The sequence below is a fragment of the Balaenoptera musculus genome, chromosome 1, assembly GCF_009873245.2.
Source record: "Balaenoptera musculus isolate JJ_BM4_2016_0621 chromosome 1, mBalMus1.pri.v3, whole genome shotgun sequence".
NCBI lineage: Eukaryota > Metazoa > Chordata > Mammalia > Artiodactyla > Balaenopteridae > Balaenoptera > Balaenoptera musculus.
The window spans coordinates 125453388-125478813 of record NC_045785.1 but is presented as its reverse complement, the minus strand read 5'-3'; the positions used below and the strand labels follow the sequence as shown (position 1 = coordinate 125478813).

Sequence of the window (25426 nt, the reverse complement as noted above, 5' to 3'; positions counted from 1 at the left end):
ATTATGCATAATATAATTATTGTCAATAAATAGGGAAGTAATAAAGAAAAGGACCAAGATGGGGATAAAAAAAGGTGACTTTAGAGGAACATTGATCAGAGTAGTTACAGCAGAAACCAGATTTAAGAGAGTTAAGGAAAAGAATATGAGGAAATGAAGGCAGCAGGTTTTACATCACAACTGTCTCTTAGTTCCTTCTTGCTTTCTTATGCAATGGAGAAGACAGATAGGTTAGATGATATTTGGAAATGGCAACAGAGTAAAAAGTGAAGACTTTTCTAAGATGACTTTTACATGGGAGTTTTATGCATCTTTAACAAAAAAATAATCAGAATGAGTAGAGGTAGAGATACCCAGAGCAATAATGCTGAACCAAGGTCTCATGACTGGAAGAGTGTGAGAGCCACAGCACAGGGTAATAGAATTAGAGAAGTGATAATGATAATTCATTGTTTTATTTCTTTCTTCATTCATTCAACAAAAAGTAATGATCACCTGCCATGTGTCAGAGGCTGTTCTAAGTGCTGAGGATACAGCAGTGGTCAAAACAGAAAGCTGTAATGAGTCTTGCTCATTCTGGTGGATTATTACAATCACTTTTTCCTTTGCGGCTGGTAGGAAAAATGGATGACAGAGCTTGAAACAGGGGTGAGGGTCGGGGGAAGATTTTATTGTAGTGGGTTTTACAAAGAAGTGAAAGCTAAAGGAGAATTTGGAAACAGATACTATAGAAATGAGCCAGAGAATCAAATAAGGCTAAAAAGAAAAATTACAAGGCAGAGATCTTAGTTGGTCTTAGTTATTTGGTAGTCATTTTAGGGGGCCAGGTTTATTTACTTATTGGACATACAGCAGTGTTGTACAGGTTAGGAAGAAGAGGCTGTTAGAAATGGTGACTGAGCTAGTAAAAGAGGAAGGGAATTTTAAGGGGTTGAAGAGAGCAGGAAAGAGTAGCTCCCATGGAACTCTTTCAGGAGGAGAGAATTGTCTGAGAAAGAGAAAAAATTATATATTTTAGGGGCAAAGTGTTTGGTAGGTGAGGATACATGTTTGTAGGAGAGATGCTAGGTAAGAAACCATTAGTTAGAAACAGATGTGGAGCAGGGTTTTGTGATGTGATAATTCTGGTTTACTGTTCATGTGGAATTAAATTTTTTAAAAAAGTAAGACCAAATTATATAATGGTGTTTAACATAGATTACTGGAGCCTCTGAAGATAGCTGAGGAAAGAAAATCTGATCCAGAGCTAAAACTTGACCTGATATTTGGGTATAGGTCCTGCAGAAAATAGCAGCAATACTAATCTGAAAAAATTATAGGAACCTCAAAATTATTAGGACTTGACCAAAGGCAGTGACCTTGTAATGGTCCTGGGGAGAAAGATATCCTTTTGAAAAATATAAATATTACAAGGAGAAAACATTTAGAAATATATTCTTCTGAAACTGTAAAGAGAGGAAAATTTTATAGAGGGAGGAATATTAAAATAATATTTTGTAGGTACATTTTTATACATTGGCATAAAATTAAAAAAAAAAAAAACCGGTCTAGTACTTAGCAACATCAAATTCAAATTTAGAGTTAAATTTTTCCTGAAGTGCTTTTCCCTTGGGGTGCTCATAAATATGAATTAGAAAATTATGAGTGAAGTATGAGCAGGAAGCATGTAAATTTTCCCACTTATAAAATAAATTACATGAGTATGAAAATCCATTTTGGATTGTCTACATATAAATGGACAAAAGAGTGTCAATTTTTACTGAAAACAAATCTCATCTCTGTTTTTCTAGATGGCTTGTGGGAATGAAGAGAATATTAACCAAGGCTTAAAAGAGAATGAAACAGAAATAGAACATACCAAGCAGCTTTCTGATCCTGACAAATCTTTCAAGGATGAGGTTTCATCAAGAAGAAATGATGTCATTTCTGTACCAAGTATTCAACCTTCGGATCCCATATCAGATTCAGACAGTGAAAACTCTTTACAGGAATCCAAACTAGAAAGCCAGCAAGACCTGGAGGAGGAAGAGGATGAGGAAGTAAGGAGGTATATTATGGAGAAAATTATACAAGCCAACAAGCTTCTACAAAATCAAGAACCCATGAATGATAAAAGGGAACGAAAACTTAAATTCAAGGACAAATTAGTTGATTTGGAAGTTCCTCCTCTGGAAGACACTGATACTTACAAAAATTATCTTGAAAATGAAAGTAATGTGTCTGGAAAACTGTCTCAGTTATGTATTTCCAATGAATTTGGACAAGAAGATGTGCTCCTGTCACTTACTGATGGAAATTCTGAAGAAAACAAGGATAGGAAAATACTAGTAGAGAGAGATGGAAAGTTTGAACTTCTGAATTTACAAGACATTGAGAGTCAGGGGTTTTTGCCCCCCATTAATAATGCTAATTATACAGAAAATGAACCTCAGCAGTTGTCACCCATATCTCCCAGTTTATCTGTCAGTGGAGTCAAGAAAGAAGAGCCAATAGCAACAATTCATGCTCTAGCTCACTCATCAACAGAAGAGCAACTGGCTTATATCCCTCAGCCACCAGCCAACCCCAACACTCATCCAGGTTCTGCTGCCAACTCAGATCGAAGTAAGGGGAATGGAAAATCTAATCATAGGACACGGTCTGCAGATGTATCTCCAGTGACCTCAACATACCGTCTCTCTCCTCGACAGAAAGAACTGCAAAAACGACTAGAACAAAAGAGAGAAAAGCTAAAGAGAGAGGTGAGAGCACAAGTGGGCATTATATTGAAAGTAGAATATGTTTTTATGTTTTATAAATGCTGTAGGAATTGAAATGGTTCTTCAAATTATTTGATATATCTACTTGCTTGTTTTGTTTCTCTTTTGTTAGATTAAGTGGTTAAGTGTTAAGAATCTGTATTTATGGAACAAGCACCGTGATTACCTTGGTCCTTTCTTGTAAGGATCACAAAAGCATAGTAATGAATGACCCATGTTAGAGCTAGAGGAGACCTCAGTGATGACTTCATCTGATCCTTTCATTTTAAAGGTGAGGCTCAGAGAAGTTAAGTGACTGCTGAAAGTAATCTTGTTATGAGGTAGGTGAAAATCAGATGTCAGATGAAAAAATGAAGGCACAAATTTGTTGGGGTTTAGGAGGCAACAGGTGGGACTGGATTATATTCTCTGGGGTGTGTGTGTGTGTGTGTGTGTGTGTGTGTGTGTGTGTGTATTTCATATATCTTCCAGGCCTACTGATGGAAGACATTTTCACATATTGAGGTATGGGGAAGTCATTCTGGCTTATACATAATTTGTCTTGAACTTTATGCTAACTAGAACAGCCTGTCTTATGACCTGTAAAGCATACATTGTACATCTGCTTTCACCGTTAAAGAAAAAAAAGAATGTATTTACCAGATTGCTTAGAATGTCCACTTTGAAGATAGGATAAATGCTCCCCCACTTCCCATGATACCAATGCTAGTACTCCTTTGAAGATGAGGTTCCCTTCCCAGACACCAAGGTCATACTGACTTACTGTGTACATGTTAATCTGTCTCTTTTGAAACCTTGAAGGGATGTACGCCTCTCACGCTTGATGTTTGTTCTTTGTTCTGACAAGATATAAAACTATGGTCCAAGCATACAGAATGGCACTGGGTGGTCATTGTGGATGTGGTTTCAGATGTATTCCTGTATCACCGAGAACTTGAATTTTCTGAACTGTATCAAATTCAAGTATATCAGCAGACCTTTCCAGAATAATATCTGCCAGCTGCAACCTTATGCTCTCAAGGTCTCCCCTTGAGATACCATTTCAGATACCAACCATTTCAGATACCAACTGATCCTTGCTTAACAAGCACCCTTATTTCTTGCCAGCTTCAATCCTAGTTCTTGACAAACAACTTATGTAACTTTGCAGTTTTTGCTTATATATATGCCTCCCCCATTTTGTAGTCCAGTGGAACACCATTCAAGTGCTTCTTGAATTTGTGTCTCCTGGGCTATAGTCCTTAGTTTGGCTGGAATAAAACTCTTTTCTATTCCTATTACAGATTATTTTCATCAACACTACAATTCCTTGATTTCAGGGGTTTTAGTTTTAGATTAAGAATAGAACCTCATAACCTAAATGAAATGTCTCCAAAATGCCATACAGAATCCAAAATTATTATTATTTTGGGATTTTTTTTTGCTCTTAAATAAAAATATTTTATAATTCAAAATTCTAGGTACTAAAACTGGGGGATTTTCTCTAAATTACTTAAATTAGCGCCCTGGTTCTCTGTTTTACTGGATACCTGATAGCATGAAGCTGAACCATATGAAATGTCTAACTGTAAATACCAAACTGCAACAGAATCACAGTTAATAGAACCTTACAATTAGAAGAAACCTTAGAGATTATTTTACAGGTGAGAAAACTATAGTCTAGATAGTTTAAATAACTTTACTGAAGTCCCTCAACTTGTCTGTAGCAAAGTCAAAATCCCAGTTTTCTTGTCATTTGTTGAGAAATGGTATATTTTCTCCTTATGTAGGAAATTATCATGGAAATTTCTGGCATTTAAATCAAACTCACATTAGCAGAAAAAGATAAAAAAATGAAGTTAGTAAGAATGTGTCACCTATAGCACACTCAGGTAGGAATCTGAAAGGGTGCATACTTAATAAAATTTTGCTTACTTGGGTACTGAAATCTGAACTCTAACGGTCAGACTCAGCTTACTTGGTTCAGGTATATAATAGGTACCTAAAAGGATCTGTTAACTCAGAACTTTATGATAACACAAAAGAATTTGTTGAGAATAACTGAACTATATGTTTGCTGTACACACACATACATCTATGTGTATTTGAGTATATACTTCTGTAAAAGTTATGCAGGAGGTTTTATATAATTTCAGTGTCTTTTCACCAGTGAATTAATGGTAATCTTTAACTGGTATGACTGATGGATAGTTCTGTTTTTCTTTTGATCCTCTTTTTTAGGTGTCAAACACTGTGTTTTGGGATATACTTTTCTCATGTCAGGATCCTCATAACTAAATTTCCCTTTGCTTATGTACTTGCTGAAGGCATTGTCTTTAAGTGCTAAGACTTTAAAATATTTTTAGTTGGTTTCAGAGGAAGGCTTTCCTTTTTTATGCCCAGCAAAATATTTGCTGGGTTGGGCAGCTATACTCCATCTCTCTACACTAAGTGCATCATTTAATTGTTCTCTTTGGCAACTGTAGTATCTGTGCTTTGGCTGATATCTTCTGTATAATCCAGCTGTTCTGTCTGGAAACATAATTGTCTTACAATACTGTCTATATTCATGCAAGGCATCCAAAATCCTTTTGGTAAAAATGAACTTAAATATAAAATTTAATATTTAATAAATTCACATATTATATAATGTAAGCTCCTTTAGGGCTTAGAAAATAGTATACTGGTATTTTAAAAGACATTTTATGCTGTTAATTGGATAGGATTTTTCCTTTCCTTCCTATATTTTGTTCAATCAAAAAGAATTAGAAGGGCTTGCTATATTGTCAAAATGTAAGGAAAGAACTCTGAATTCCATTATTTGAAAACAGTTTAAACATGGATTCTATAATTCAGTTTATTTCCATGCTAAAATTTTAGTATTGGAAGAGACTTAAGAGCTTGTTAATACAACTTCATTTTATAGATGAGAATACTGAGTTAAGTGGTTTGCCCAAATTGACATATTATGATGGCAGTATGATTGTTAATCAGATCTCCTAACTTCTAGCTTGGTGCTGTTTCCACTATGACATGCTGCTTTGTTCCCAGTAACTATTTTATAACTCTTCATAACTGGTTTATACTTAAACCAGTGAGGTACTCTCACTTCTAGTTTAAGTAACTCTCTTTTATAACATTAGTTGAATAATGCAGTTTTAAAAGTGCATTTGGTTCTCATAGTTAACTAATTACTTAAATATTTTTCTGATAGCAGAAATGTTACTTTATGATTATACACTAGTTGAAAATATTTTTAAACATTATAATAAAAAATCTCAAACACATACGAAGGTGCAATTAACCCCTGTGTCTCCATTACCCAGATTCAAAAGTCATTTGAGATGTTGGCATATTTGCTTCATCTCTTCCTTTTTTGGCTGAGGTATTTTTTTTTAATTAATTAATTAATTTATTTATTTTTGGCTGTGTTGGGTCTTCGTTGCTGTGCACGGGCTTTCTGTAGTTGCGGCGAGCTGGGGCTACTCTTCGTTGCGGTGCGTGAGCTTCTCATTGCGGAGGCTTCTCTTGTTGCAGAGCATGGGCTCTAGGCGCACAGGCTTCAGTAGTTGCAGCGCGTGGGCTCAGTAGTTGTGGCTGGCGGGCTCTAGAGTGCAGGCTCAGTAGTTGTGGTGCATGGGCTTAGTTGCTCCGCGGCATGTGGGATCTTCCCGGACCAGGGATCGAACCCACGTCCCCTGCATTGTTAGGCGGGTTTCTTAACCACTGTGCCACCAGGGAAGTCCCTGGCTGAGGTGTTTTTAAAGCAAGTCCTAGACAGCCCATCATTGCTACTTGTACACTTCAGAAATGATTGTACATGTCAGAAAGAAAATGATTATACCATTTTGTTTTGTAACCACAATGCCGTGTATCACAATTAGCAAATTTAACAATAATGTAAAAAATTTTAAGATTTAAGATGTTTATAGACCCCATGTAGTGCTTCTAGAGTGTGGTGTTTTTTTCTCTTTTGCACAGCTGCAATTGGAGGAGTTAAATACCAAGAATAAACTAGGAAGTGAAGGAGAGATCCAAGGAATTCTTGAACAGCATGTTGTATAATGTAGATCTATGTAATTGTAGACTTTATCTTGACAATTTAATTTATCTGAAAAGTCTTAATTTTTTTCCCTAAGCAAATTAGAGGTCCTGTTTTTTAGGGAGGCCCAATTTACAGATGGAAATTTTTAGGGGCAGGGAATCCTAATTTCAGACCTCAAAATGTATCTCTCTACTTTGATAACACATATATAATTTTATTAATTTTTCATTAATGTGTTTGGATATTCCTTCCACCAGGAAGAACAAAGGAAAATAGAAGAAGAGAAAGAAAAGAAAAAAGAGAATGACATGGTGTTTAAAGCATGGTTGCAAAAGAAGAGAGAGCAGGTCCTAGAAATGAGGAGAATTCAGCGAGCAAAGCAAATTGAAGACATGAACAGTAGAGTAAGTAAAACTTCTCTGTGAAAAACGAGTTCATACAGATATGAAAGTTGAATTTATTTACAGAAGGGAGTCTATCAGACTAAAAACCCATGGAAGAAGTAGAAAAAGTGGTCCAAGAACTACCCTTGCAAAAGATGCCACATGCAGATGACTTATAATTAAATTCTAAGAAGGCTTGTAAAAATCAAATGATTCCTATTTTATTCAAACATTTATAGCACAGAAAAAGGAAAGCTACCAATTCATTTTTTTAAGATAGTATAACTTTGATATTTAAATAGGACAATGCACACAAAAACCCTACAGACTGGTCTCACAAGAGTAGACGTGTAGAAATCTTATGTGAAAAGTAACAAAGACATCAAATTATTTAATTTTTTAAAGTTCAAAATATACAAAAAACCCAAGAGAAAGTAAAAAAATCATCTATATCCATACTATTTAAAAAGTGTATATAAGGTAAAAATTGAAAATTCAATCCTAAGCCCTTCTAGGCTCATCCCCTAGTGGTAACCACTTTTAACAGTGTGCTGCAAATCCTTCCAGGTCTTATTTATATTTACATGTTTATCTCCAAAAAATTTATTATACGGTTTGCTTTTTTTTCACTCATTCATCAAGGACATATTTCTAGATCATTACATTTAGATCTTTCTTTTCAAATAGGTGCATGATATTCTACTCTTCAGAGGTAACTTAATTTATTAAACCATTCCTCATTTATACATATTTAGATTGGTTCTAATACTGCTCTATTAATTAACAGTGCTGTTGTGAACATGTGCATTCTGTAGGAGAACATCAATATTCTGTAGGAGAGTTTCTTAGAAATTTATGACTTATTGGATGTCCAGAATGAAAGCTGTGATTAAACATGCAAAATTAACCTCCTAAAAAGTCGTATCAATTTATTGTCCCTCCAGCAGTATAGAAGAGTGAATGTTTAACACATCCTGTCTAACATTGTACGTAGTTTATTTTCTTAATTTTTCTTCGAATTAATAATATACATTATTATTGTATATGAGCCTGTGTGTATTCTGTGAATTTCCTATTTATAGTCTTTTCTTTTTTGTTTTATTTTTCTTATTGCATTGTATATTAGAGATTTTAATCCTTTGTCTATTATGTCTGTAAATATGTTTTCCTAGGCTGACAAAATGATATATTTTTACATTTATTATGCCATTTGTAGAAATATTTAGCTTTTAAAATCTTGGGGTGGATGGTACCTTTTAAGGTAGTAGACCTGAAACCACAAACTAAAAGAGAAAATATTGAGAAATTTGACTGCAACTGTATAGTAAAATAATACTATGCTATAACCAAGTAGGGTTTATTTTAGGAAGGAAATTATGGACCAATAATAACAAATCTATTAATATATTCAGTACATAATAGGTAGATAAAGGAGAATTTATGGTTATCTTGAAAGATATAGAAAGGGTATTTACTAGTATTTATTATAATTTATTTTTAAGTATTTCTAATAAAATGTGGGTTACAGTATAAATACCATCTTAGGAAATACTATAGGCATACCCATTAAAGTCAGAGATAGGTAAGGCTCCCCTCTATAATAAATAATTTTATTCTGGGAGTTCTATCCAATTTATTAAGAGAAAAGGAAATGAGGTATAAGTATTAGCAAAGTGGTGTTTTATATTATAAATATACAAAAATTTATAGTCTTTCTGTATTCCAGCAAAAACCTCATAGAAAAATATAAAAGGGGAAGGAATATAGGCATATATAAAAAACTTTGAGCTGAACAAGAATGTGTAAGACCTCTATGGAGCGTCTTTGCAGGGGACCAAAAAGGTGAATTTGGCAAATGAAAACAAATATAATATTCCTAGATGGGGGGTAAAATACTATAAATATATGAGTTCTTTGCTAAATGAAAACAAATATGATACTCCTATAATATTCCTGGATGAATGAACTAAATATTAAAAAGATTTGGGTTCCTCCAAATTTACCTTTATATTTAATGTAATATCCTAAAAGCTGATTAGGACTTTTAAATTGTCATAATTGTTAGTGTTACTATTAATATTTATATTATTAAAGCAAAACTTTTGAATTTTCCAATAAAAAATGGGAAAAGGATATGTATAGTAAGTTCCAATATGGATAAATATGGATGTCCATAATATATGAGAGCAAGATACAAATTTGGTAGAGTCAAAGAAATGCCAATTTAAATTTTTTCATGTATTCGATAGATCTTTTTTTAACTGCTTACTATATGACAGATGCTATTCTAGGCACAGCATGGAAAAAATAGGTTTATTTTTAATTAATTAATTAATTAATTAATTTGTTTGAGCTGGGTCTTAGTTGCGCCAGGTGGGCTCCTTAGTTGTGGCTCGAGGGCTCCTTAGTTGCAGCTTGCAAGCTCCTTAGTTGTGGCAGGCGAACTCTTAGTTGCGGCATGCATGTGGGATCTAGTTCCCTGACCAGGGATTGAACCCAGGCCCCCTGCATTGGGAGCATGGAGTCTTAACCACTGCACCACCAGGGAAGTCACAGAAAAATAGGTTTAGTCTATGTTTTGTAACGCTCATCTAGTAGGGATTGAAAAAAAAATTTTAAGTCTCAATATAAAATAAATTTATAATTATAAATAGTGATGAATGCTATGAAAAAAAGGAGCTATGAGAGATCATAATGAGGGAAATATGTGTATCAGGAAAGATTTTTCTGTTGAGTAAAGTAGAAGTAGAAATTAGGCCAAGAATTAGAGGAATTTGTTTTAAGCCAGGAGAACATGTGAGAATGCCTGAGACAGGAACTGACCTGGTGAGTTTGAGAGGATCCAGAAAGTGAGTAGGAATCAGATCATGTGGCATGTTGGGGTCTATAATTTTGTATTTAATCCTGTCATGGGAAGCCACTGAGATTATTTAAACAGAGGAGTGATACATTAGATTTGCAATCCCACAAGATCACTCTGACTGCCATGCTGTGAATGGATTGGAGGGGGCAAGAACAGATATGCGGAGAGCACTTAGAAAGCATATATAGTTGTCTAGGTGAGAAATGATGGTGACTTGGGCTAGAATGATAACAGCAGAGAGAGAGAGAAAGAGAGATGTGAAATGTGATATTTGTTTTAGAGTACTAATTGAAGGAACTTCATAATTAACTAGATATGTGAGTGAGGAAGAATGAGGTGTAAAGAGAATACACCAGGTTTCTCTTCTGAGCAACTTGGTGGGTGATGGTGCCACTCACTGGAGCGGTAGAAAAGATACTGATTGGGGGAAATTATCATTTCAGTTGCTGAGTTTGAAGTACCTACAAAAATTTCAGGTAAAGATGTTGAAGATTGACTGAAGAAATGTGTCTAGTATTCAGGACGGAGGTTGGGACTGGAAATATGAATGAGAAGATTAGTGATTTCAAAGATGGGGATGTGGATGTGGCTATTGGAGTGGGTGGCAAGTGCAGTGAAGAAAGGCGGGGGCTTCCCTGGTGGCGCAGTGGTTGAGAATCTGCCTGCCAATGCAGGGGACGCGGGTTTGAGCCCTGGTCTGGGAGGATCCCACATGCCGCGGAGCAACTGGGCCCGTGAGCCACAACTACTGAGCCTGCGCGTCTGGAGCCTGTGCCCCGCAACAGGAGAGGCCGCGATAGTGAGAGGCCCGCGCACCGCGATGAAGAGTGGCCCCCGCTTGCTGCAACTGGAGAAAGCCCTCGCATAGAAATGAAGACCCAACACAGCCAAAAAAATAAAGTAAATAAATAAACAAATAAGTCAGGAGCTCTAAAAAAAAAAAGAAAGGCGTAGAAAATGAAAAAATGAAAAATCTGTGAGGCTGGATGTCGAATGGCTCATTCATTTAGTTGTAAGTGTTACTTGGGATTAGGATGGAGAGGTACATTGAGCCAGTTGTGACCAGAGATTGTTAGAGTAATATAGTCAAATAATACAAATATCAAAGGAGTGTGGCTTTACTTAAGAGTAGAGAAGAAGTAGTTCTCTACTCTTCAGGAGTTCTGAAGAAGTATGAAGGAATAAAGAGTATATTAACTTCTTCACCAGACCTCTGAAGTACCTGAAGTATGGCAAAAAATGCAGCTTCCATTTAAGAGAGAAAAGCTGTGTCTTACGGGAGAATCAGGATTTGGGTAAGAAAGGAGGTTTAAGGCCAGGGTCCTAGCAATGGTTTGGGAGAATGAGGGATGTTTGGAAGCCTTTATATTATTGAATGGGAATTGTAGAGAAGAAACTAGAAAGATTTTGGAGGGAGTGAAGGAATTTGAGATTGGATAGGTTAGAAGGATAGCACATTACTGTAGTATTTAAGAGTAAAGAAGTTGAGAGGAGCTTATGTTTCAATCACTGACCAAGAAAAACCCCTGTGACTGCACTGCTGATAATTTCCCGGGGGATGACGGACCTTCAGGTCTCATGGCATTCAGCCTAATGTTATATTTTTATTGGGCATTTGTAAAAATAAATGTACACCTTAATTTTCTATTGTGTTCTATTTAGAGATAATAAAACTTTGAATTATATTCTCTAAAAACATGAGCCACATTGAACTAATTTAAAATTTTTGGTTAGAAGATATCATGGTTATATATTTCCCTTTGGTATTTTAATTTTTTGCTATATTTTAAATCTGTCTCAAAAATTAACTTTAGCTAGAAATTATATCATAAACGAATAATATTCTGAAGAACTTCTGTGAAATTTGTCTCTACTGAAGCTGAGCTGTAGTATACTTTGGCAGTTGATTAATTTGGCTTATTAATGCATTGTGATAGTAAGTGTATTTTGCTGGTCACTTCTGTGGGATATTTTGTATAATGTGAGTCATAGTTTCCAGAAAATATCTTTAAAATACATAGATTGTGGAATGACCTATTTTACATTGAATTAAAAATGCTTTTAGGTGATGGAATTTTTATTGCCATTTAAGGAGAAATAGCTAAAAATGTCTTTCCATCTTCGTAATGAGCTTTGCTTCTCTTGGTCAGTGTTATATATAAATGATACGTGTGCACTGTATGTATATAGACACATATGTAAGCATATGTATGCGTGTCATCACTCTATCTAGGTGAACTCTCCGTGGACACTTGCATACATTTTGTATTCTACATTTGGATGTTGTGTTGTATTAATGTCAATGGGCTGAAGTTGGTCGATAATGTTGTTTAAATCTTCTGTATCCTTACTGTTTTCCCCCTCTTCTATGAAGTACTGAGAAAGTTAGGTTAAACTATCATTGTGTTCTTGTCTATTTCCCTTCTAGTTCCATTGGGTTTTGCTTCATATTTTTAAAAGTTTTGTGTGTATGCATTTATGAATTTATGTCTTCCTGATTGAATGACATTTTCACATTATGAGTCCCTCTTATCTTGAAATCTACTTTGATGTTAATGAAGTCACAGTAACCTTCTTATGTTTAACATTTGCATGTTATAGCTTATTTCATATTTTAATTTCAATTTATCTGTCTTTATATTTGAAGAGTTACTTGTGCAAACAGCATATATTTGGATCTTTTAATCCAGAAATTTGTTACTTTTAACAGGAGTTCATTTATATTTAATTATAATTATTGATAAGGGTAGGTTTTAAGTTTACCATCTTGATATTTGCTTTCTATTTGTTCCATTTGTTTTTAACTCCATTATTCATCTTTTTTCTGCCTTCTTACAGAGATTAATCAAGTATTTAAAAAATGTTCCATTTTATTTTCTTATTGGCTTTTAGTTATACCTCTGAATTATTTTTGAAATCATTGCTTTAGGGATTATGATATGTATATCCTAAATCATTATCAGAAATAGATTGTTTTTGAAGTTTTTTTAAAATTTGATATGGAATTTTGGGTTGACAGTTTTTTGGGTTTTTTTTCCTTTCAGCACTTTACAGATGATGTTCAGTGGTTTTTTTGCATCCATTGTTTCTAATTAGAAGTCAGTTGTAATTCTTATCATTGTCCCTTTGTATGAAATGTTTTTTCTGTGGCTACTTTAAACTTTTTCTGATGTGAATTTCAGCAGTTTAGTAGATGTGTGACTCTCTTTGAATTTGACTAACTTGGGCTTTGCTGAGCTTCTTGTATCTGTAAGTTGATGTTTTATACCAAATTTGGGAAATTTTTGCCCACTATTTTTACAAATATTTTTTTCTGCCCTATTATCTTTCTCTTATTATTCTGGAAATCCAGTTTTACATATGATAGGATACTTGTTGTTATCTCAGATGTTACTCAGGTTCTCTTTGTGAAAACATTTTTTCTTTTTTCAGCTTGCATAATTTCTATTGATCTATCTTCTGGCATTGACATCACTTAGGCAATGTCCAATCTACTGTTAAGCTCGTTCAGGGAATTTAGGTTGTTTTTTGTCTTTTAAGTTTCTATTTCTTTTTTTGTGTGTATGTGTGATCTGTTTTTTATAGTTGTATTGAAATATAATTATAAATAAAATTGTAAGATAAAGTGTACAACATAATTTGATACACATATACATTATTAAAGGATTCCCCCCATTAAGTTGATTAACATATACATCACCTCCCCCGTTTTTGGAGAAAAGATTTAAGTTCTACTCTCTTGGGCAAATTTCAATTATATAATACAGTGTTATCAACTATACTCACCATATTATACATTAGATCTTCAGACTTCTTTCACCTTATAACTGAAAGTTTACACCCTTTTACCAACTTCTCCCTATTTCTCCCAACCCCACAGTTCCTCATAACCACCACTCTCCATTTCTATGAACTACACTTTTTTTTAAGTTTCCACATGTAAATGGTGCTATGCAGTATTTGTCTCTGTCTGGCACTTATAATAAGTACTATATATATATATATATATATATATATATAATATATATTTATTATTATATATAATTCTTCACTTATAATAATGCCCTCCAGGTTCAGGTTCATCCATGTTATTGCAAGTTATAGAATTTCCTTCTTTTTGAAGGCTGAATAATATTCATGTGTGTGCGTGCATGTGTGTGTGTGACATTTCTCAAGCCATTCATTCATCTACAGACACTTAAGTTGTTTTCATACTTTGTCTATTGTGAATAATGATGCAACGAACATGGGAGTGCAGATATCTCTTCCAGATAATGTTTTGTTTTGTTTTTCCTTTGGATATATACCCAGAAGTGGGATTGCTGGATCATATAATAATTCTATTTTTAATTTATTGAGGAACCTCCACACTGTTTACCATAACGGCTATACCAGATTACATCCCCACCAACCATGCACAAAGGTTCCCTTTTCTCCACATCTTTGCCAGCATTTGTTTTCTCTTGTCTTTTTTGATAATAGTCATCCTAACATGTATGGGATGATACCTCATGGTGGTTTTTGTTTGCATTTTCCTGATGATGAGTGATGTGGAGCATGTTTTCATGTACATGTTGGCCATTTGTGTATCTTATTTGGAAAAATGTCTATTTAAGTCCTTTGCCTATTTTATAATAGGGCTTTTTTCTTTTTTGCTATTGAATTATATGAATTCCTTGTATATTTTGGATATAATCCCTTATTGGGCATGTAGTTTGAAAATATTATATCTCAGTCAATAGGTTGCCTTTTCATTTTGTTGAAGGTTCCCTTTGCTGATCACAAGCTTTTTAGTTTGATGTAGTCCCATTTAAAAATTATTGCTTATGCTGTCTTTGTTTTGCTATCAAATCCAAAAAATCATTTCTAAGAACAATGCTAAGGAGTTTATCCTTGATATTTCTTTCTAGGAGTTGTACTGTTTCAGGTCTTACACACAGTTTTTAATCCATATTGAGTTGATTTTTGTGTATGGTGTAAGATAGGTGTTCAGTTTCATTTTTTGTATGTAGCAATTCAGTTTTACCAATTTCATTTGTTGAAAAGACCTTTCCTCATTGTTATTTTTGGTTCCTTTGTTGAAAATTAATTACCATATATGCATGCGTTGATTTCGGACTCTCTGTTCTGTTCCATTGAGCTATGTATCTATTCTGTCAGTACTATAGTGTTTGATTACTTTAGCTTTATAATATAGTTTAAAATCAGGAAGTGTGATGCTTCCAGCTTTGTTCTTCTTTCTCAAGATTACACTGGATATTTGGATCTTGTACAAATTTTAGGATTATTTTTTCTATTTTTGTGAAAAATTCCATTGGAATTTTTATGGGGATTATAATGAATTTTTAGATTGTATGGACAATTTTTAAATAGTATGGACATTTTAACAGTATTAGTTTTTCGAGTCCATGAGCATGGAATATCTTTCCATTCATTTGTATCTTCTTCAGTTTCTTTCATCAATGTCTTTTTGTTTTCAGCATATAGATCTTTCACCTCCTTAGTTAAATTTATTTCTAAGTACATATTTCATTCTTTGTGATGCTATTTTAAAAGGGCTTATTTGATTAATTCTCTTTCAGATAGTTTGTTGTTAGTGTATAGAAACACAACTGATTTTTTTTATATTGATTTTGTATCCTGCAACTTTACTGAATTGGTTTATTAGTTCTAACACTTTTAGGGCAGTGAAACCTTTAGGGTTTCTATATCATATAGAATAATATAATAATATGTAATCTGCAAATAGAGCAGTTTTACTTTTTCCTTTCTAATTTGAATGCCTTTTATTTCTTTTTCTTGTCTGATTGCTTCAGATAGGACTTCCAAAACTGTGTTGGATAAAAGTGGTGAGAATGGGCATCCTTGTCTTGCTCCTGATATTATAGGAAAAGCTTTCAGCTTTTCACTATTGTGTATGATGTTAGCTGTGGACTTGTGATATATAGCCTTTATTATATTCTCTTTATACCCAATTTCTTGAGAGTTTTTATCATGAAAAGATATTTTGTCAAATGCTTTTTTGCATCTATCCAGATAATCATATGATTTTTATCTTTCATTTTGTTAATGTGTATAACACTGATTGATTTGTAGATTTGAACCATCCTTACATCTCTGGAAAATCCCACCTGATCATGGTATATGATCCTTTCTAATATACTGCTGAATTAGCTTTTCTAATATTTCACTGAGTATTTTTACATCTCTGTTCATCAAGGATATTGGCCTCTAATTTTGTTTTCTTGTAGTGTCCTTGTCTGGCTTTGGTATCACAGTATGCTGGCCTCATAAAATGGGTTGGAAGTGTTTTCTCCTCTTCTGTTTATTGGAAGAGTTTGAGAAGAATTGGTATTAATTCTTCTGTTGATTTTCTAGAAGCCATCTGGTCTTGGACTTTTGTTTTTTGGGAGATTTTTGATTACTGATTCAATTTCATTACTAGTAATCAGTCTATTCACATTTTCTATTTCTTCCTGATTCAGTCTCGGTAGGTTGTATGTTTCTAGGAATTTATTCATTTCTTCTGGGTTTTACAGTTTGTTGGTTTATAGTTGTTCATAATCGTCTTTTATGATCCTTTGTATTTCTGTACTATTAGTTGTAATGTCTCCTTTTTCATTTATAATTTTATTAATTTGAGTCCTCTCTTCTTTTGGTAAGTTTAGCTAAATGTTTGTCTAGTTATCTTTTTAAGAAATCAGCTTTTAGTTTCTTTGATCTTTTCTATTGTCTTTTTAGTTTCTGTTGTATTTATTTACACTCTGATCTTTGTTATTTTCTTCCTTCTACTAACTTTTGGCTTAGTTTATATCTCTTTTTCTAATTACACCTCAGGTGTAAAGTTAGGTTGGTTTTTTGATCTCACCTTCTTAGAACTGTCTTTGTTGCATCCCATAAGTGTTGGTATGTTGTACTTCCCTTTTCATTTGTGTCAGGCTATTTTTTGACTTCCCATCTGGTTTTTTCCTTTGACCCATTGGTTGCTCAGGAGCACGTTAATCTCCACATATTTGTGAATTTTCCAGTTTTCTTCTTGCAGTGGATTTTTGCTATTTACTGGTCATGCCAAGTATAATCCCTTCTCAGGTCCTTTGCCCTGTTACCATTGCTTGAAATACTCTTTTTCTAGAGATCCCATAAATGGTTCCCTCACTTTCTTTTTTTTTTTTTTTTTTTAAATTTGTTTATTTTATTTATTTATGGCTGTGTTGGATCTTCGTTTCTGTGCGAGGGCTTTCTCCAGTTGTGGCAAGCGGGGGCCACTCTTCATCGTGCTGCATGGGCCTCTCACTATCGCGGCCTCTTTTGTTGCGGAGCACAGGCTCCAGACGCGCAGGCTCAGTAATTGTGGCTCACGGGCCCAGTTGTTCCGCGGCATGTGGGATCCTCCCAGACCAGGGCTCGAACCTGTGTCCCCTGCATTGGCAGGCAGATTCTCAACCACTGCGCCACCAGGGAAGCCCTCCCTCACTTTCTATCTATTGATAAATACCATCCTTTCTCCTCACCTCTCCCATTATTACTCTCTCTGACATATCAATCAGTCAATCAATCATATATTTTCATCTCCTTATCTTGAACAACACTGCCCTATACAGTTTTCTGTGATGATGGTAATATTCTATATCTGCAGCGTCCAATAAAGTAGCCACTAACCATAGTGACTATTAAGTATTTGAACGTGACTGAGGCACTAAATTTCTAATTTTATTTAATTTAAGTAGCTACATGTGACTAGTGACTACTTTATTGTATAGTGCAGGTATGGAATGTATGAGAAAGGGAGGCTTGTTCTTTTTTCTTTGATGCATCCCAGTAGCTATGTGCATGTAGATACTCTGTGTAGTAGATACTCTGTAAATAGCTGTTGAATGAATAGATGAACAGTGATACCCATCAATTCTGTTTATCCCTGAATTCTTAACTCTTTTAATCTATAATTGCGGATTGAACACTTCTTAGTCATCTCCAGACATTCCCAAACTTTAAGTGTTCAGCAATGGTCCTGTAGGCCCGTGGGACCTCCTCACAAAGTTCTGCATTATACATCAAAGATCCTAAATTGTATAAATTATATAAATTAGACTGAAGCATACTGGGCAATATGGGTTACAGATAAAGGAAAATGCAAGGTGTAGGAGGTGGTCTTCTCTATCACAGAGTTCATATTTGGTGAAAGTATTAAATGAATGAATCTTTTCCTTTTGTGTTCTAGCCAGGCATCCATGTGAGTCATGCTTTTCCCAAGACTAAAGAGCCCCAAATCTTTCCCTTTGCTCTCTTTATTCTCCCAAATAAGAGCTCTTTCAGCTATCCCTGAATATAGTATCCATCATGAAGTCTGAAGAACCATACAATAAGCTGCTCCCACTAGCCCATTCTTTTGACAAAATCCTCATGGCTGTTATCCTTATGAAAAAGTTCTTATGGTTGAAAATTCTCATTGCCACCCTCCATAATAATAATTACAGTTTTGGAGATGGGCTTGGCAGTTAGATGCTCTTAAAACTTAAAAACGAAAGTAGAATTTAAAAGAAAGTTTGAGTAACACAAATGTTGGGTCATTGGTTTTCAATTCCAGTGGAGCTTCCATGGAGCTTCCTTCAGGAATTGATACCAAGACCTCAACTCACTCATACTGCCTATCCCCAACATTTCTTCAACCATGTTTTATGTGTATGTGCCGTTGTGCAAAATTATTTTATTTGTCAAGGGGCTCAGCTTTGAAAAGTTTGCAGATCACTTCATTTATTGATTACCTCAGTAAGACTTTTGAAAGAAGCCAGAGAGCAGTGAGTTCAATGTTGAATTTTCTGACAAAAGGGTTATCAATGTTGCTGATTCAAAGGTCATGTATTTGGTTTGGATGCAAGGAGCGCAAGTAATGAAATTGGTATTATTATGAAAAATTGGTGAGTAGGACGTGTTCCTATAGGGTCTTATAGGCAGGGCCTCAAAAAGTAGTTTTGGTTTCTTTAAATTAAGCAAAGCTTGTTTTTGTAAACAGCAGGAAAACAGAGATCCACAGCAAGCTTTTCGATTATGGCTTAAAAAAAAGCACGAAGAACAGTTGAAAGAAAGAAAGACAGAAGAACTGCGAAAGCAAGAGGAATGCTTATTCTTCCTTAAAGGAACAGAAGGCCGTGAAAGGGCCTTTAAACAGTAAGTCAAAGGCAGGGCATTTTTCCCCCTTCCTCATGGTCATTTTAGAAAGTTATATAGTCAATAAAACTTAAAAAAATTGATCTCATTACATACGTATTCAATTTTAAAGCCACAGTTTTAACAATATGTGAGAAAATTCTTTAACTCCATACTTTGCATAATATCTATACCATTTTTTCAAGGTATTTTTCAATACTAAAATTGTTTCTTATGGCACCAGTGTGATAACCTTTGATAGCTTACCATTGATTGATTGATTGATTTGTTCATTTCTTAGAGAAATAGGCCAAATATTGGTTACTGCTTCTCCTACACAGTCCTCAGGAAAACTTAATAAAGAGTTGCATTTACCAATAAATATTTTTCTGTAAAGAAAAGCAGTCAGGCTGAGGAGGAAGATCTGTACAGACCAAATGAAAAGGAGATTTGGACACATATTTTGGTAATTTAAGGCAAACCTGGTCTCCCTTCAGTTGCCTGGGTGAGAGTCTGTATTACCTGGTTTATTCTGAGGAAACAGACATGGCTTCATAATTTTGCCAGCACGCCTTGGGAGAGGGAGTGAATATTGTGTCCAGTTGTTTGAAGTTCACTTCTTTCTTTCATTTTTATCTTTTTTGCTATCTTTCTCTTTTTAGTTTCTTTGCCTCTTTCTTTCCTTTCCTTCTTTAAAAAAATATCCATATCCCTTTATTATAACAGATGCAGTGAATGTGCATTGTGGAAATGGAGGGGAATAAACTCACATTTTCATCACCCAGGAATCACTATTGTTAGCACTGTACTGCATAACTTCTAGATATTTCTCTGTACATATATTTACAGTTTTAAAATATAAATTGAGATCATACTGTATATACTGTTCTGCAATCTGCTTATTTTTGTTAATGATCTCACCTAATATCTAGCCTATGACCATTTTTTTCCCAATCGACCCCTAAATGACTACAGTTAATTTGCTCAAACTGATATCCAATTTCAAAACCACACAACATTAGGTTATGAGGTTTCTTAAGTCTCTTTTATACTAATGTAGTTATTTATTTGTCTGGATTTATTTCTGAAAAAATTATATATACACACACACACCACGTATGCACTTTCATACCAGAGATGTGAGTATACAGTTATTTTTAATGTTATTTTACCTAAGCAAGTTTTATAGACTTAAATTTGTTAGAATATGGCCACTCTTCATCGCGGTGCGCGGGCCTCTCACTGTCGCGGCCTCTCTTGTTGTGGAGCACAGGCTCCAGACGCGCAGGCTCAGTAGTTGTGGCTCACGGGCCCAGTCGCTCCGCGGCATGTGGGATCTTCCCGGACCAGGGCTCGAACCCGTGTCCCCTGCATTGGCAGACGGACTCTCAACCACTGCGCCACCAGGGAAGCCCTTATTTTTCCATTTTAAGGGAGAACTATTTTATGCACTGAAAAGCAAGAGCTCTATAATTTCTCCACCAAGAAGAGCAAGGCGACATTTCTGCATGCTGGTATTCTGCATGCTGCTTAAGTAATGTTTTAGAATACAGTTAGTTGCAAAAAATAAGTTATTTGGTATCTGTCAAATACTTATTTGCTTAGAAAATCATATTTTAAAAAAAAGATAGGACCTATGTCACGTAAAATAGTGTGTTTATTACTTAAAAAAGGTTTTTAGTTGGCAGTTTTCTTATTAGACAAACTTAATTTCAAACATTTGATTCTAAATGTGACTATGCTTCCTTGTATGAGCCTTTGGTATAAGCCTGAAATTTTTCAGTTAATCCTAATTTGTGTTATGAACAGAGCTTTTTAATCTAAAGAAATCCAATTTCCTTTGTCTGTAGTAATAACTTCATAGCATGAAGAGTATATTCAGGTTGATACTCAACAGGTCTGTTCATGTCTTTTTCTACAGATGGCTAAGAAGGAAAAGGATAGAAAAACTAGCAGAGCAACAAGCTGTCAAAGAAAGAACTAGGCAGCTCCGACTGGAAGCAAAGCGTTCTAAACAGTTACAGTACCACCTATATAATATGTCAGAAGCCAGATCTTTTCGTTTTACTGATCATTACAGCTGAAGGTATCTATTAAATACTTCATTTGGAAGCTGCTGTCCTCAAAATTTTGGATATCATTTCTTATGGCCTGTGTGCTTTGGTCATACTCTAAATTATGGAAATGCTATTTATCTTTTGGTAATGTTGATAGTGAATTTATCTTATTTCTTTTAACACTAGAGCAAAATAAATTTCTTCTCTCATAGCATTGTAATGTGTTATACCACCTCTTAGTCCATGCAAAGAATTGAACAACAAATGAACTCTACATTCCTTTACTTCTAAATTATTTTAACATTTCTAGCTGGAACGGACACAAAAAAGGGACAGATATCTATTCTTAGTTTCTGTTATCATTTAAAAAAAAATGCAATAGAACATTTCATAAGGCAGGAGGAGTGACCTCTTAAACAAGCCTGGTTCAAGGCCTGATACAAAGTCCTAATTATGTCAGATTTGAATTTGAATACCTATGGCAAGCTAAGCAGTAGGTTAGGCCTACTTCCACGTGTTCTTTTAAAAAAAAAAGATAGTAACAAGTATGTATACTATTTTGGGTATGTTATACAAAATTATTCAGCTCTTATTGAGAGTTTATATAATGTGCCCGGTATTGTTGTAAATGCTTTGCATAAATAATTTGATCTAATCCTTATAACAACCCTATTAGTCTTGTTTTGCAGATGAGGAAACCAAAGTACATAGGTGAGCAGTTTGCTCACAGATTCTGAGATCTGTTTGATTGCAAAATCCTTTCTGTTAGTTATATTATAAAGCTTACATACCTTGGTAGACATTTGTGGGTATATAGGACTATACAGGAATCCAGTGTGTGGGAGAACAGTATTCTTGATATGTGTAAGAGCACTTAAGGAGTGGAGGACAAAGGCAAACATACAAGTGTGATGGGGAGTGGAGAATTGCTGTAGGAGTTCTGTTAAAGCTTCAAAAGACAAGGTTCTTATCAACTGGGTATTTGTACCTTAATCACTTGACCCTAAATTAGAAAACACAGAGAACTATTCAATCCTGTCTCAACTTCCTATAGCACTTTGAGCATACACCAGACAATTTAACATTTCATTATAACTAGTCTTGTGTTGTTTAAAGTTTATCCTTAATGATAAAAACCAATTTGGCATTTAAATATTCCACAACATTTTTACAAAAAAAGCTGTTGGAATTTTCATAAGGATTGCAGTGAATCTGTAGATGGGTTTAGGCACTATTGCCGTCTTAATGATAGTGTCTTCTAATCCATAAACACAGATGTCTTTTCATTTAGTGCAGCAATGTTTTATAGTTTTCAGTGTACAAATTTTTCACCTACTTGGTTAAATTTATTCATAGATATTTATTCTTTTGGATTCTATTGCAAATGGAATTGTTTTCTTAATTTTCTTTATGGGTTGTATACTCAAAACACTAACATAGATGATTTTTGTGAATTGATATTGAACCCTGCAACTTTGTTGAATTTGTTTATTAGCGCTAAACTTTTCTGGTGATTTTTTTTTTTTTTTTGCATTTTCTCTATATAGGATAATATCATTTGCAAATAGGGGTAGTTTTACTTCTTCCTATCCAATGGGATGCCTTTTATTTATTTATTTTTCTTGCCTGATTACTCTGGCTAACATGTCTAGTATAATGTAGAGTAGTAGTAGTGAAAGTGGGCATCCTTGTCTTTTTTTTCCCCACAGTTTAATTGCTCTATGCATTTATTAGCTAATATTAATGCAGCAGAGGGGACAAAAGCTCACAAACACTCCACATATTTCACAAGATGCATTGCAGGAAACAAAGTGACTAAGAAGGATCAATAGTATCCTAGGGTCTTGGTGGACGCATTTCTGGAGGAGATGGACCTCTTATTTCTGGTGGAGGGGGGTCTCATTCCTGGAGGGGGCATCCCTCAAGTAGGGGGGAGCCCAATTGGTGGGCCCATGGGTGATCGTATACCAGGTGGAAGAGCCATAATTCCTAGAGGTGGGGTTGCTCGACCAACAGGTGTGGGGGCAGTCGCCCATCCTGGTGGATATTGAGTTGGGGCTCCAGCAATGCTGGCAGCAGCAGCAACTGCAGCAGCTGCTACAGTGCCTCTTCCCTGTGGGATCATTACCTGTTGGCATGGCCCCCAACCCCTCGGACAGGGCCTGCTAACCCAGGAGGAGCCTTGGGGAATTTGAACACCAGCTGGACCATCTCTGCCAGCTGCCCTGCCAACTCCAGGGCCTCCTGCAGCTCCAGCAAGTGGTACCCAAGCAATGCCAGTATCTTTGGGGGGGGTGGTCGCTCCACAGTCATGGAAAACAAGTTCCCCCCCACACAGCAACACCTGACCCAAAACCCGTTTTTCTTCACGCTCTGCCTGCTTCGCATTCTTTGTCTTGATCTTCTTGAACTCATCACAATCACAGAGGATCAAGTTCATATGCTTGTCAAAAGCCTTGAAGGTGCCAATGAAGATCTGGCCATCTTGCAGGATACATCTCATCCTAGAGTCAATGTGCTGCAGCATCTTGCTGCTCTTTCCCAGAGTCATGACTGCTGTTCCACCAAATCCAATACCTACAGGAAAGTTTTGGGATCCTTAAGACCTAAGGGAAGGCTGTTTTTTTTTTTCTCTTGGAATCAGCTACCCAGGTGTTCTAATACTGCTTTAACCACCTCTTGGTGTGTCAGCTAAGAATGCCTGTCTCAGTTCCGCATGGAAATCCACCACAGGTACTTGCTGCTGCTGCTGAGACCACCTTGGGTACAGGCGACACTCCTGGTTGCTCAGCGAGGCTGTCCTTCTACGTTTGACTTGGACTTCCACCTCTGGGATGTGCTATTCCATAGTCCATCTCAAGTGTAAGCGGTCCCTGGCCCTGCTCCATCGTGCCACTGGCCGCTTCTCAGTACAGAATGTCTCCAGTGGCCATTCCATTCTGCCTGGGCATCCTTGTTTTGTTCTTGATCTTAGGAGGAAAGTTTTAGTCTTTTAGCATTAAGTATGATGTTAGCTGTGGGTTTTCCATAAATGCCCTTTATGAAGTTGAGGAAGTTCTATTCTTATTCCTCCCTCTTACTCCTTCTATTCCTATTTTTCTGAGTGCTTTTATCATGAAAGTGTGTTGGGTTGTATCAAATGCTTTCTGCGTCAAGTGAAATGATGTGATTTTTCTTCTTTGTTCTATTAATGTGATATATTACATTGGTTGATATTCTTATATTGAACCACCCTTGCATTCCTGAGACAAATACCACTTGGTGGTATATAATTCCTTTACTATGATATTGTATTTGGTTTGCTAGTATTTTGTGAGGATTTTTTTCATCTGTATTTGTAAGAGAGATTTATCTGTAGTATTTTTTTCTTGTGTCTTTGTCTGGCTTTGGTATCAGGGTAATGCTGGCCTCAAAATGAATTGGGAAGTGTTCCCTGTTCCCTCTGCTTTTATTTTCTAGGAAGGGACTGAGGTGGATTGGTATTAATTCTTTAAATAGTTGGTAGAATTCACTAGTGAAACTATCTGGTCCTGGACTTTTCTTTGTTGGGATGTTTTTTGTTTTTTAATATACTTTATTTTTTAGAGCAGTTTTAGGTTCACAGCAAAGTTGGGCAGAAAGTACAGAGAGTTCCCATATATCCCCTGCTCCCTCCCTCCCTAAAACCTTCCCCAGTAGCAACATCCCTCACCAAAGTGGTACATTTGTTGCAATCAATGAACCTACATTGACACATCATCACCCAACATCCGTAGCTCACATTAGGATTCACTCTTGGTGTTGGGAGGTTTTTGATTACTGATTTAACCTCTTGTTATAGGCTTGTTCATATTTCCTATTTCTTGAGTCAGTTTTGGTAAATTGTGTTTCTAGGAATTTGTCCATTTCATTCAGGTTATTTAATTTGTTGGTGTATAATTGTTCCTTTATTTAAATGAGGTTGGTAATAATGTCCTACTCTCATTTCTGAGTTTAGGTATTTGCATCTTCAGTTTTTCATAGTCAGTCTGGCTACAGGTTTGTCAATTTTGCGGATCTTTTCAAAGAACCAGCTTTGGATTTCCTTGATTCTGTTTTTCTATTTTATCGCCACCCTAACTTCAATTGTCTTCCTTCTGCTACTTTTGGGTTGTTTGCTCTTTTTTTTCTAGTTCCTTAAGGTGTAATGTTAGGTTGTTGATATGTGAACTCTTGTT

At 35.4% G+C, this 25426-nt stretch overlaps 1 protein-coding gene and 2 pseudogenes across 1 annotated transcript in view; 1 reads left to right on the top strand and 2 right to left on the bottom strand.

Moving 5' to 3' along the window:
- CCDC181 (coiled-coil domain containing 181) overlaps positions 1-21444 on the top strand; it is a 28992-nt gene extending 7548 nt beyond the window's left edge. The window contains exons 3-6 of the mRNA XM_036870827.1: positions 1791-2741; positions 7041-7187; positions 19040-19194; positions 21095-21444. Of these exons, the coding sequence (XP_036726722.1) occupies positions 1791-2741; positions 7041-7187; positions 19040-19194; positions 21095-21257 (1416 nt within the window). The 3' untranslated portion in view covers positions 21258-21444. The remainder of the gene's footprint in view (positions 1-1790; positions 2742-7040; positions 7188-19039; positions 19195-21094) is intronic.
- Positions 21445-23066: 1622 nt separating this feature from the next.
- On the bottom strand, positions 23067-23783 carry LOC118905751 (annotated as a pseudogene).
- Positions 23784-23898: 115 nt separating this feature from the next.
- Positions 23899-24168, bottom strand: LOC118906087 (annotated as a pseudogene).
- Between the last annotated feature and the right edge of the window lie 1258 nt (positions 24169-25426).